The sequence below is a fragment of the Malus domestica genome, chromosome 12, assembly GCF_042453785.1.
Source record: "Malus domestica chromosome 12, GDT2T_hap1".
Taxonomy (NCBI): domain Eukaryota; kingdom Viridiplantae; phylum Streptophyta; class Magnoliopsida; order Rosales; family Rosaceae; genus Malus; species Malus domestica.
The window spans coordinates 868,213-879,949 of record NC_091672.1 but is presented as its reverse complement, the minus strand read 5'-3'; the positions used below and the strand labels follow the sequence as shown (position 1 = coordinate 879,949).

Sequence of the window (11,737 nt, the reverse complement as noted above, 5' to 3'; positions counted from 1 at the left end):
CAGATAAAGCAAGGGAAAATAATACATTTAAGCATGTGGAGACAAGCACAACAAAGCACATGCCGATTCATCCGTTACTTCTTCAAAATCAAAAGTATCTTATATCATCAGGGTTGCAATCACTCTGGACGGTGAACTCGTTTTGACCCTCAAATTCTTGGGTCGACTTACTAGGCGTTGTGGGCTGCACGTGCCGATTCACCATCCTTGAATCGAATCCTTAAAGATCAAGTCACCAACTGGAAGAAAAGCCCATCAATCTTAAAGATCATACCGTTGACCAAACTACTCAGGTGTGAATTAGAAAGATTGAACAAAGAAACAGGTCGTCACCTTTACCTCGTGCCTGCTTGCCATGTGTTCGAGTCAACCTTCAAGAATCAAGCATCAACGGCCCTTGAAGAAGTTTCCAGCCAAATTCAAGATCAAGCCTCGACGGCCCTTGAGGAAATCACAAGTCCGATTCAAGATTAAGTGTCTACCACCCTTGAATCAAAACCCAGTTCAAGAATAAGCTGTGGAAAATCAACAGTTGGAGGAATCCAGAAAATCCTCCAACCCAGTTCAAGATCAAAGCTGTGGAAAGTCAACAAGTGCAACAAAATACGTGCCGATTCATCCACTACCAAAGCCAAAGATCATCTACCACATGAAGCTCCTTGTGGTCCAATTTCAACCTTCAAGATCAAGCATCGACGACCCTTGAAGAAATTTCAAACAAAAGTTCAAGAACAAGCATCAACGACCCTTGAAGAAATCTCAAGCCCAATTCAAGATCAAGCATCAACGGCCCTTAAAGAAATCTCCAGCCCAATTCAAGATCAAGCCTCGACGGCCCTTGGATCGACATCTACAGTAAGGGACTTCAAAACGCATCTACTACACGTGACAAGCACATGTATACGACGTGCCTTGAAGTGGGGGCATTTGTAGACATCGAAATTTCGGTAAATAAATGTTGACCGATAAATCAAAGTGTCAACGCTCATGTATTACATAAATTTTACACGTAGCGTGTGACTCAACGAAAATTGAAATGAGTTGGAAAAGTCATCAAATAGGACACGTGTCAACACCTGGCAGAAACGACTTATTTCATCTGGGGTATTATATTCAAAATTAGGCCTTGGAAAATTCTATAAATACAAGCCAATTTCATTCATTTGGGGGGAACCAATTCATATTACACCTTGAAGCTCTGAAGCTCTGAAACTCCGAAGCTCTAAAGCATCCAGGTTCCCGAAGAATCAAGAAAGCCTTCTTCGTTCTTCGTTCATCGTTCTTCCAAGATCAAGCCCCGACGGCCCTTGAAGAAAGTGTTCTTCGTTCATCGTTCTTCCAAGATCAAGCCCCAACGGCCCTTTGGATCAACAATCATCCACCAATTCAAGATCAAGCCCCGACGGCCCTTAAAGAAAGTGTTCTTCGTTCTTCGTTCATCGTTCTTCCAAGATCAAGCCCCGACGGCCCTTGGATCAACCATCCACCAATTCAAGATCAAGCCCCGACGACCCCTGAAGAAAGCACCATCGTTCATCATCCGTTCATCCAAGATTAAGCTCCAACGGCCCTTTGGATCAACAACGTCGACAAATCCACACATCCAACCGTTCTTCAAGATCAAGCCCAAAAGCCCTTGGATATCCGTTCATCACTGTTCTTCAAAGATCAAGCCCAAAAGCCCCTTTGAAGATCCGCTCAAATCCACCTTCAAGATCAAGTCCACGGCCCTTGAAGAACGTTCATCCTTAGATCAAGCCCAACGGCCCTTTGGATCAATCACACATCCACAAATACACACCTTACGGAGATCGAATCAGAGGATCAAAATAGAGAGAGATTGTAACCCAAAATCATCAAATACAAATATTTGTTTGTGCACGTTGTTCTTGTCTCTTTCGTTTCAGGAAATTTTCCGTGTTCACAAAGACGACACGATGAATTACCAGATAATCAAACTCGAAGACATAATAGATTGAAGCACTTTTATGCACTGATGCTAGCTCCTTATACAACGAATTGATGGGGAGTTTTAGAATTATGGTGTGTTAGCAGCCTGCACAGGGACCTAAATCTCCCCTTCAGTTCGTTGGACAAGGAACCTAAAATTTGTGAGGATTGTTGTTAATTGCTCACATTTTTTTGAAAAATGCAAATGTTAAGTTTTCGTAAGATATTTTGCACGCACAAGGAAAAATGTGATAAGCCACTTGAAAGCGAGCTTCCCATTATTCAGTCATACATATGATATTGAATATCTTTAAAATGTTATGCTTGAATTTTAAGGATTCCAAATCGGATTAAAAATGTGGTTAATGGCTCACAATTTTTGAGGTTACATTGCATCCTCAACTGAAAATTGTTATAAGTTATTTGGAAGCAATATTACCATTTTATTTATTTATTGAACTTTTAAGCTGGAAAACATAAAAGTAAATTAAACATACCATTGGGGTGAAAATTTAGCCAGAACGTTATGGATTTTATAAAACTTCCACAACCAATGAAAGTGGGTAGTTGCTCACTAGTTTTGTGAATAATGCAATTGTTGGGTTTTCATAATAGTTTTTGCGTGCCATGAGATATGTTGAAGTGGATGGGACCTAGACGGCTGATGGATCACTAGTGAGTTCAGTCAGATCTTACTATTTATTGAGTCACATAAGTATTATTTATTGAGCATGCAAAAGATCTTACGAAAATTCAGTAAGAATAATATTTGCATTCCTATATGAGGGATGAGCTCATTCACGTACTTGTGAATAATATTTGCATCTTTCACAAAAATTAGCTATTACCCATGAACTTTAATCGGTTTTTTTTTCAAAACCATCACAAAAAGCCTATTTGTGTGACATTTTCCCTGTACATAAGCTTCTTAAAATTTTTGTAAGACATTTCATATTTGTTCCTGCCGACGAAAGTATCAACAGGCTACTCCGCCTAAAGCAACCACAGTTAAACTCATTGCCTCTGACCAACAGGAGATTTTTCAATGTACCAGATGGTGTGCCGGGAATAAAGTCCGGTACACCAAGTGTAATAATATAATTAGTTTGAAACTTGAAAAAAAAATTCCAAACAATTGTAATATGAAACTTAGTGTCCGAACATGTTCGTGGCACAACTGAAAAATCTCCTAACCAAGAAAGTATTATGAAGTGGAACAAGGAGCAAATTTGAGATCTCTAGTGATCCAACGATCCTTCTTAGGCGTTGATCAAGTCAGGAATAAACCAAAATACCATTTCCCAAGCTCTTTTGTTTCCTTCTCTAAGTTTGTGAAGCATAAATTATAATAAGCCGACCAAATATACTTCTAATGTTAACATATATAGTATGGTAAGCCGACCGTAGTCGGTCTTCAAATTTGTCTATAATTCGAGGCTTTGGATGAACTTTACAAACAAAAATTATTATAAATAGACCCTTACATACCTCAATGTTAGAACCACTGAAAGCTAATATAACAAAGATTCGTTGAAAAGATACATATTATTAAAGCTCCAATGGGTTCGAACAAATTTGTCACCCTAATTTCCATTCTCGTGATTCTTCTTCCTACACTGTCCATGGCAAAAGAGTTCGTCGTCGGAGATGATAGCGGCTGGAGAACGGATTTTGATTACCAAAAGTGGGCTAAAGGCAAAGTATTTCGAGTTGGTGATACATTGGGTATGTATATACATAATACATTACATAGCAATTTTGTTTTCAAAGCAATTTTGTTTTCAATTTTCAGTCTTTTATTTTGAGAGAAAATTGTAACAATTGTCCCTTAACTTTAACCCAATTGGATCAATGGTCATTTAACTAAAAATTCATGACATTGTTCCTCTCACTCATCAAAACGTGTCTATGGTTCCTTTCATCAACTCCGTCACAATTCCATCAAAATGAGTCATGTCAAAATGACCATTACTACAATTGGGTTAAAGTTGAGGGACCATTGCTCCAATTACGTTAAAGTTGAGGGACCATTTCTTCAGTTGGGTTAATGTTGGGATCATTGCTACAAATTTTCCCATTTGGTTTTCTATAATTGTCTCTTGATTCAGCCTCACGTTCGTGGCACATGATTCATTTTGACTGAAATTCTAACATAGTTGATGAAAGGGACCATAGTTGCACACATTTTGATGAGTTAAGGGACCAATGGTCATGACTTTTTAGTTGGGGACCATTATTCCAATTGGGTTAAAGTTGAGAGACAATTCCTACAATTTTCTCTTATTTTGAAGTGTTTTTTTTTTTTAACTAAAACTTGTTTGGTAATTCTTTAAAATTTTAAATGAAAACTAAAAGCAACCTTTGTGAGTTTTTAAATTATGGTATTGAAAACTGTTACCAAACAAGTTTTTAATTTTTTAAATTTCACTATTTTCAGTTACAAAATAACTAATAAAAACTAGAATGATTATCAAGCGGGTCTTAATTACACACTTTTTATTCTTTCATAGTTCGCAAAATGTTTAATGTGATTGCACAAGCTTATACGTTTTAATTACAGTGTTCAAGTACAAGGCTCCTAATCACAACGTGTTCAAGGTGGACGGAGCTGGGTTCAAGGAATGCACTAAACCAACGGAAAATGATAAAGCACCACTTACCTCTGGGAATGACAAAATAAAGCTAACGACTGCTGGAAACAAATGGTACATTTGTTCAGTTAGCAACCACTGTGCTGATAAGGGGATGAAGCTTTTCATTACCGTTGCAGACGAATCATCTGCTGCTCGTAGCCTCATATGGTCTGGATCGTACCAAGTCTTCATCGCCACTGTCATTGCAATCGTGGCAATTGTAGTCTGATACCACATGAGTTCTTGATTTTTTTTCTACCGATACTTTCAATTTATTTGGAGCAACTGAAGCTAGCTAGCTTAATTTGCACTACTGTCAGCGACTTCAAATAATAATGACTTTTCCTTGACTCTTTAAATTATGTAATTTGCATTCCTATTAAATGAAATGCAGTGAACCTTTCTGTTTCGTTAATCTGTCACATTCTTTTCGACAACATTAGATACAACTGTAGCAAGCCTTCTTAAAGTAAAAAGGGTATTTTGGTAGTATGATTCTCTCTCCTCCTATTTCTTCCTATTTGAACGGTCACGATTAAACCATGTCAATATCTTAAGTTGACTTTTTTTATGGAAAGGGAAAGTAAAGGAGGTAAGTGAAAGAGGAGGGAAGGAGATGAGAAAGGATCTAGAGGGGAGAAAATTATACTCTTAAAAATATGGGTACAAATAGGAGAAAAGGATTGAGCACACTTCTATAATCATGAGTAACTTCAATCTTAACAAACCCTAGCACCCATTCAAATTACAAGCTATCACTTTTATTGCGTAGGTGGAAAATATTTTAGGGTTACATACAGTGGCGGATCCAGGATTTTAAACTTAGGATTTTAAACTCGGGGGGTCCCAATAGTAAAGGTCAAAAAATTTATAGACAAAAATAACATTTAAAATTTAAATATAATACATTTAATTCAAAAATCATATGCAAAACAATATTACAAATTATAAAATCATAATTCAAGCGTCCATTACGAGGTTTCATAAGTTACTAGGGAGTACGTAAGTTATTAATTATCTAATATGGACCACTAAATTTAAAATACCGGTCAAATAAAACTCTCCCCAAACTCCCACTATATTTCTAACCAAACACACCATTTTTCTCTTTTACTAGTTTCCAAACATCCACCTTTTCTCTCACTATGAACACAGCTGCCATACCTCCACCAACCGCCTCCCTCCCCGTTCTCCCGAAGCCATGGCAGCTCCACCCCCAAATTTCACCAACCCACAAATCATATCCATCTTACTAACCTTATGAAGGAAATTTCACCCATAAGAAAAATTACTAAGGTGGTTGAAATAATTTGGGGAAATTTGGGCTTATGTACTGCCCCTGCCAGACGACAGAGAGAGGTTGGAGGAGAAGTGGGTGGCCCCAATGGATGAGACCATGGCAAAAGCAAGGAGGAGAGAGGCAGAAAGGGTCCCTATTTTCTTTCTTCTCCGTGTGCGGTCATCTTATTCGAGAAGAAGACAACCACTGCAACCTGCAACCTACAACTTGCACAGACCTCTTGCTCGAGTACGAGGGGTCTCCGGAAAATTTCTAGCAGGGATTTAGGATCGCCGATGGGTCTTGGGACCTCCCAGGTCCCTATGTGGATCTGCCACTGGTTATATAACCTCCAAGAGCCACACCCACAACAACAACTATTGCAATTGATCTGAGGATTGCCCTTTTACTGATTTTTAGCCTGAAAAGCTTACTGTTGTAGACAAATAGATCAGACGTGTCATCAAAATTCGGAATCATCAATGGTTCCCATTTTGGCAGTCTTATGGTAAGTACAACATGTTGGAAATTTTGAGTAAAAATTTTATTGTCCCACATTGGTCACTACTAAAGGTTCTCTCACTTTATAAAGCTTTATCCATTGTAGAAAATGATTGGAGTGATGAACCATAGAGAATAAGATTGGGCTCAAGGGTTAAGCTTTGGGATGTACTAATTGACTGATAATTAATATATAATTAATAGATAATTTATCAAAAAATGGGTCTTGTGCCTTGGGGCTCGGGCTCTAATAATTAAATTCTTTAATTAATTATTTTTTATTAATTTCGAATTTAATTAATTATTTATTTTTTTATCAACAGACTCATCTTTTCGATGAAGTTTGAGGTGATGAAAGAACGCAGAGAGCAAAGCACCCTTCTGAGAAGATGTCTCCCATCTCATTCTCATACCTGTTGCGAACAGGCATACATCTATTATGTATACATCCATCTACATAGCATTTATTACACAAAAATTGAAAATTCTTCTTCTACAATCCCAAACATACTTACTGAGAGAACCACAAGGAAATTCGCCAGAAGTCAAGTTTTCCGGTGCTGGAATTCTAATTTAGATTTTTGAATCCTTGTGAAGTAGACGCCCGTAGAACTACAAGCACTGAGTATGGACGAAATTTCTGTTTCAAGGACATTGCGGTATGCAAGCCTCGATCTTCAATTTATCTGTTTAATATTATTCCATTTTTGCTCATACTCTATTAATATATTTATTCACATTTATTATTTATTAGCATATATATATTGATTGTTGATATTTATCCAACACACCGTTGCCAAACCTTGCATGAATATCCTTAGTGTTATAAACATTGCGATGAAGTTTGAATTTTTGGCGGAAGCGGCTCAATCTACTTCCACCCATCGGCCGTTGGCCCTCAGCTTTATTGTTCCTTTCTTGTCGTTCACGCTAGCTTGATGAATTGTTCAATCTTGAAAACCAAAAATTTAAACGTATCAGAAAACTTCTATTTAAAATTGATGAGCAAAGTGTGTAATTAAAGAAACAAATAGTATGAGAAGTCTCTTAAAGAATTATTAACTTTGGCCAAGCTTTAAATAAATATGGTGAATCTACATATAAACTTTGTATATTTTTCATATGTTAAAATACACAAAACAAAGAATATGAAGAGTACCATGGAGAGGAATCTGGTAAGTGTCGAATTGTTCCTCTTTTAGGAACTTGCAATTAGGCATAAAATCGTCGTAAGAACGTATAATGTCAACGAATTCACCATTGGAATCCATGGGATAATCAGTCACTAGCTACTTTTCTAGATTTTTGGCTCTGTCAGAGGTATATAGTATATATAGCTTCATCTTATTTACAGGTTTCTTGTAGGCTTGGTCGATCTACGAAGATCAAGAATTGTTCTTTAGTTTGTTTAATATCTTTTATCTTGCTTTCTGTCTTTGTATTTCTTTAAAACAAGGCATGCAGAGAAACTTAGCTATAGCTGATGATGCCTTTCTAACATTTTGTAGTTGAATAAAAGTGTATTCAGCTTCAAGGGATCTGACGATTGGATTCATCATTATTTCCAATGTATTTGCAGTCCTAAGCTTCTATGCTTCCAATTGTGTATTAAATAAAGACTCTCTGTTTCTAAAATTCTTCCTTAATAATATTTTTTTGTATATACAAGACTTCGGTTGCAAAGGGAAATGCTCTTAACCACTAGCTCTACAAGCCTTTTTTTTTTGTTACAAACTCTACAAGCCTCTTTGCTCGATCTTCTTAGTAATACATAGGTTATAAGATAGTCGTAGTTTTGTTACAGTAAATTCTGGAATGGAGTCAACAACACCATAGCGGAGCCAAAGACAACTATTTATATTTATAAACTACCCCCTTCTTAATAAACTAATTCTCATATGGGTATATGAACAAGCTAACAGTATAGGTTTTTATTCCCAACAAATAAGCAAGGAAAATTCTAGAAAGATTAAATTTGATAGACAATATGATGTGCCGGTTTATGGTTAGATTTTTTTTTTAAATATTTTTTTTTAAAAGAAAATAATCATTAATCGCTGCATCATGTGGTCTACAACATATAATTACAATAATTAATCTCTCTAGCATCATCAAATGAGCAAATACCACTATCGGAAAAGCGAGCAATAGTTACAAAGACTAGTAGTTATTTGGTGGTTGTTGGCGTACCAATGAAGTTATCAATTAGAAAAATAAGGGAAAAAAGCTAAAAAGTACTAATGGCCACACCACTATGGTCACTACTCACTAATGCATTAAAATATATTATTTTTTATTTTTGCGCCTTTTTCTCATTGGTAACACATTGCTATACCCTAGCAAACATCAACCAAGTACAATGGCGCGGAGCCACCTTAGGGGCCAAAGGTGACCATGGCTCGCGGCCCATTTTATTCTTCAATGTAATGCAATATTAAGAAAAATTGCAATGATATGTTTTAAATTTAATGAAGTTCAGCTTTTCGACAAAAAAAAGAAAAGAAAATTGCAACGGTTTTGGTAACAAGTAATATTTTCATGGTGAATTGTTCATTTGTTGTATGCATTTGAATGGCTAAAATATCTCTAAATGAAATGATTTTTTGCAAATAGGATCTTTAAATGATAATAAAGAGAATGAATGATTTCGATTATGATGTTTGGATAGTAAAAATTCGTTAATCGTATATAAGAGGACAAATAAGTACCCCAAAGACACAAGCATTATCGAATAGATATTTCTTTTCATATTTAAGCTTCACTATTTTCTCCCTCGCCCCTCCTCCCTCCCCTCTCCCCCCTCCCTAAAACGTTGAATTTAATGTTAATATTCTATTATCTTCCTCCAATCCTTCATCTTTGAAAGAACGTACGTCTACCACTTTATCTCTTTTTATTCATTCATTTCCTACTCTTCCTTCATTAATTGGTTTAGTAGTTGGAGACAAATTTCAAACTCATATTCCACACAACATGGTTATGAGAAGATTGAAATGCTTCTGTGAATCTTTTTGTTCCCAACCCCTAGAATGGTGGATTGTGGTGGCGAAGCTACCAACTAGTCCTTTAAAAAAATATATATATATATCTATAAGTGCCACTCTTTATTTCACAAGCTGTATTTTCTTAAATCTTTTAATTTTAATATTGTGTGTGGTTTGTGTATTTGGTATTACTTTAGTCGGTTAATTAATATATATGGTGTTATGATTATAATTGATTACAGTTTTTCAACGGTACTTGCTAGTTTGCTAGTATTGCTACAAAGGCATTCATGGAACTTGATCTGATGGAAGTTCCCTCAAATCAAAGGCATTCAGGGAGCTAGCTGACTTTGGATATCTAGATACTGCATAACCTCCCAGCGCCATGACCAGAATAACCACCACCGCTGTCTTCTTGCTCAGTCTTGGCCTCAAAACTCTGCTTCTTAAACAAACTAAGTAGTCATTAACTGACGACCATGCAGCATTATCTGCCCCGTGTGATCCAGCTGATGCGTTAGAATGCTGAGCTTTCTTTGGAATAGTTATGGAAAGAATTCCACCAGAAAACTTAGCGCGGATTCCGTTCGTAGTACAATTTTTAGAAATTTTAATCTCTTTACAGAAGCGGCTGGGTAAAGCAGATGTAGTTTCTTCAACCCTAGGTTGCTTTCCGCTAATGTTTAGGATGCCCAAATTGTTGATTTGAACTCTAATATCTTGTCTTTTGAAACCTGCATGCGTGCATCAACGAGTAAAACAAAAATTACGTAAGAGAAGATGACAGGAAACTTGGTCTCTTGCCAAACAATTGTCATGTTCACATTGTCGCATTGCATGTACAAGCTCATATTTAGACTGTGAATCTTGACTACAATTTAACAAAAATTCTAGCGGAGTTATTGTATAGCATGTATTATTACTGAATATAACACACAACTAGATGTGCGCTGAGAATTTGATGAAATTTAACTGGCGAATCTGAGTCAATTAAAAAGCAATGTATACTATACATTGATGCATAACAGAAGGACTCGATATTTAGTCAAAATCAATTTGATCTAGTAATACCTGGTAGATGTACTTCAAGAATGTTAAATCCTTCCTCCTTGTTCCATTGGCAAAACGGTTCAAAATCCTCATAAAACTGCTCATCCTGTACTGCAGTTTTGGTTTCCATTGGTGATGAATAATTCTTTTCTCTCTTTAAGGGTTTCAATAGGGAATGCAAAAGGAATACATGAAGGTCTCTCTTTCTTTCATCTTATAGATACATGCTGAAAGGGTTGGGACAAGGTAGGTATAGCCTAAAAGGTTTCTTCTGGGTTTCCTTTCAAAAGAGAATGATTCGATTTCTTTATTTTTTATTTTTTACTCTTCTTAAGTTTTCGTGTTCCTGCATTGATATAATTTCTTCATCCTTAAGATATCAAGCATATGCTACTACTTCCAGAGCACACCATCAGCTAAAGGCTTTATACTGAACTGTGGAAAAAAGTTATTTTGACGACAAGGAAGCAAAGCGTATATACTGAACTGTGGAAAAAAGTTATTTTGCCGACAAGGAAGCAAAGCGTATAATTGCTATTAACAATCTGCAATTAGAACCGTTCAATTTCTCAATAACTATTTAATATCATCTCTTTAAAAATTAATCAGATTAGGGATCAATTAGCCATTATCAACAAATTGACGGTTCCTGATGAGGATTTTAACCATATCAAACTGTTTTATTAAGTTAATTTTTTGAGCGATGATCTTTAAATTATATGACGTAAGAAATGAACTATTTTGGTTTGTGATGTGTATGATGAAAATTTGATACGCAATTCGGATGAGGAAAGGCCCTCCGAGTGTTATGATCCTCTCTCCTCCGAGAGGGTTGCCACTGTGCACCTTTGTGAACCAGAGTAAGGTAGCTAATAAGAATTGATCAGACGTTCTTCAAGAAATTACATTCATTAAACTTATCTCACAAAATATAATCACGATTATCGTAGTGAAATAATTGGATTATACGTGGATTGTACAAATATAATCTTTGCATCTTTTTCATATGTAAAAAAAATAACAAAACAAAGAACATGAAACAGAAGAGTACCATGGAGAGGAATCTTGTAAGTGTCGATTCGATCCTCTTTAGGGAACTTGCAATAAGGCATAAATCCTCGTAAGAACATATAATGTTCTTTACAGGTTTCTTGTAGGCTTGGTCGATCTACAAAGATCAAGAATTGTTCTTTAGTTTGTCTAATATCCTAACCTTTATATATCTTGCTTTCTGTCTTTGCATTTCTTTAAAACAAGGCATGCAGAGAATCTTAGCTAGCTGATGCGCCTTTCTAACATTTTGTAGTTAAATAGAAGTGTATTCAGCTTCAAGGGATCTA

General features: G+C 36.1%; 2 protein-coding genes across 2 annotated transcripts; one reads left to right on the top strand and one right to left on the bottom strand.

Moving 5' to 3' along the window:
* The first annotated feature begins 3,572 nt into the window (after positions 1-3,572).
* Positions 3,573-4,812, top strand: LOC103449424 (blue copper protein 1b-like). The gene is made up of 2 exons (XM_008388742.2): positions 3,573-3,675; positions 4,511-4,812. Exons 1-2 carry the CDS (start codon positions 3,573-3,575, stop codon positions 4,810-4,812), a joined length of 405 nt encoding a protein of 134 aa, XP_008386964.2.
* A 4,736-nt stretch (positions 4,813-9,548) lies between these two features.
* On the bottom strand, positions 9,549-10,591 carry LOC103449325 (18.1 kDa class I heat shock protein). Its single transcript, XM_008388627.4, has 2 exons — positions 10,419-10,591; positions 9,549-10,081 (listed from the first exon to the last, which is right to left on the bottom strand). The coding sequence occupies exons 1-2, from the start codon at positions 10,525-10,527 to the stop codon at positions 9,636-9,638; spliced, it is 555 nt and encodes a 184-aa protein (XP_008386849.1). The 5' UTR covers positions 10,528-10,591; the 3' UTR covers positions 9,549-9,635.
* Positions 10,592-11,737: the final 1,146 nt, after the last annotated feature.

Bases quoted from the DNA above. Each gene is read 5' to 3' on its own strand.
- LOC103449424 (XM_008388742.2), top strand. From the start codon at position 3,573: ATGGCAAAAGAGTTCGTCGTCGGAGATGATAGCGGCTGGAGAACGGAT. The intron at 3,676-4,510 runs GTATGTATATAC...TTTTAATTACAG, and splicing joins TCGAGTTGGTGATACATTGG to TGTTCAAGTACAAGGCTCCT.
- LOC103449325 (XM_008388627.4), bottom strand. From the start codon at position 10,527: ATGGAAACCAAAACTGCAGTACAGGATGAGCAGTTTTATGAGGATTTT. The intron at 10,082-10,418 runs GTATTACTAGAT...GCACGCATGCAG, and splicing joins TCTTGAAGTACATCTACCAG to GTTTCAAAAGACAAGATATT.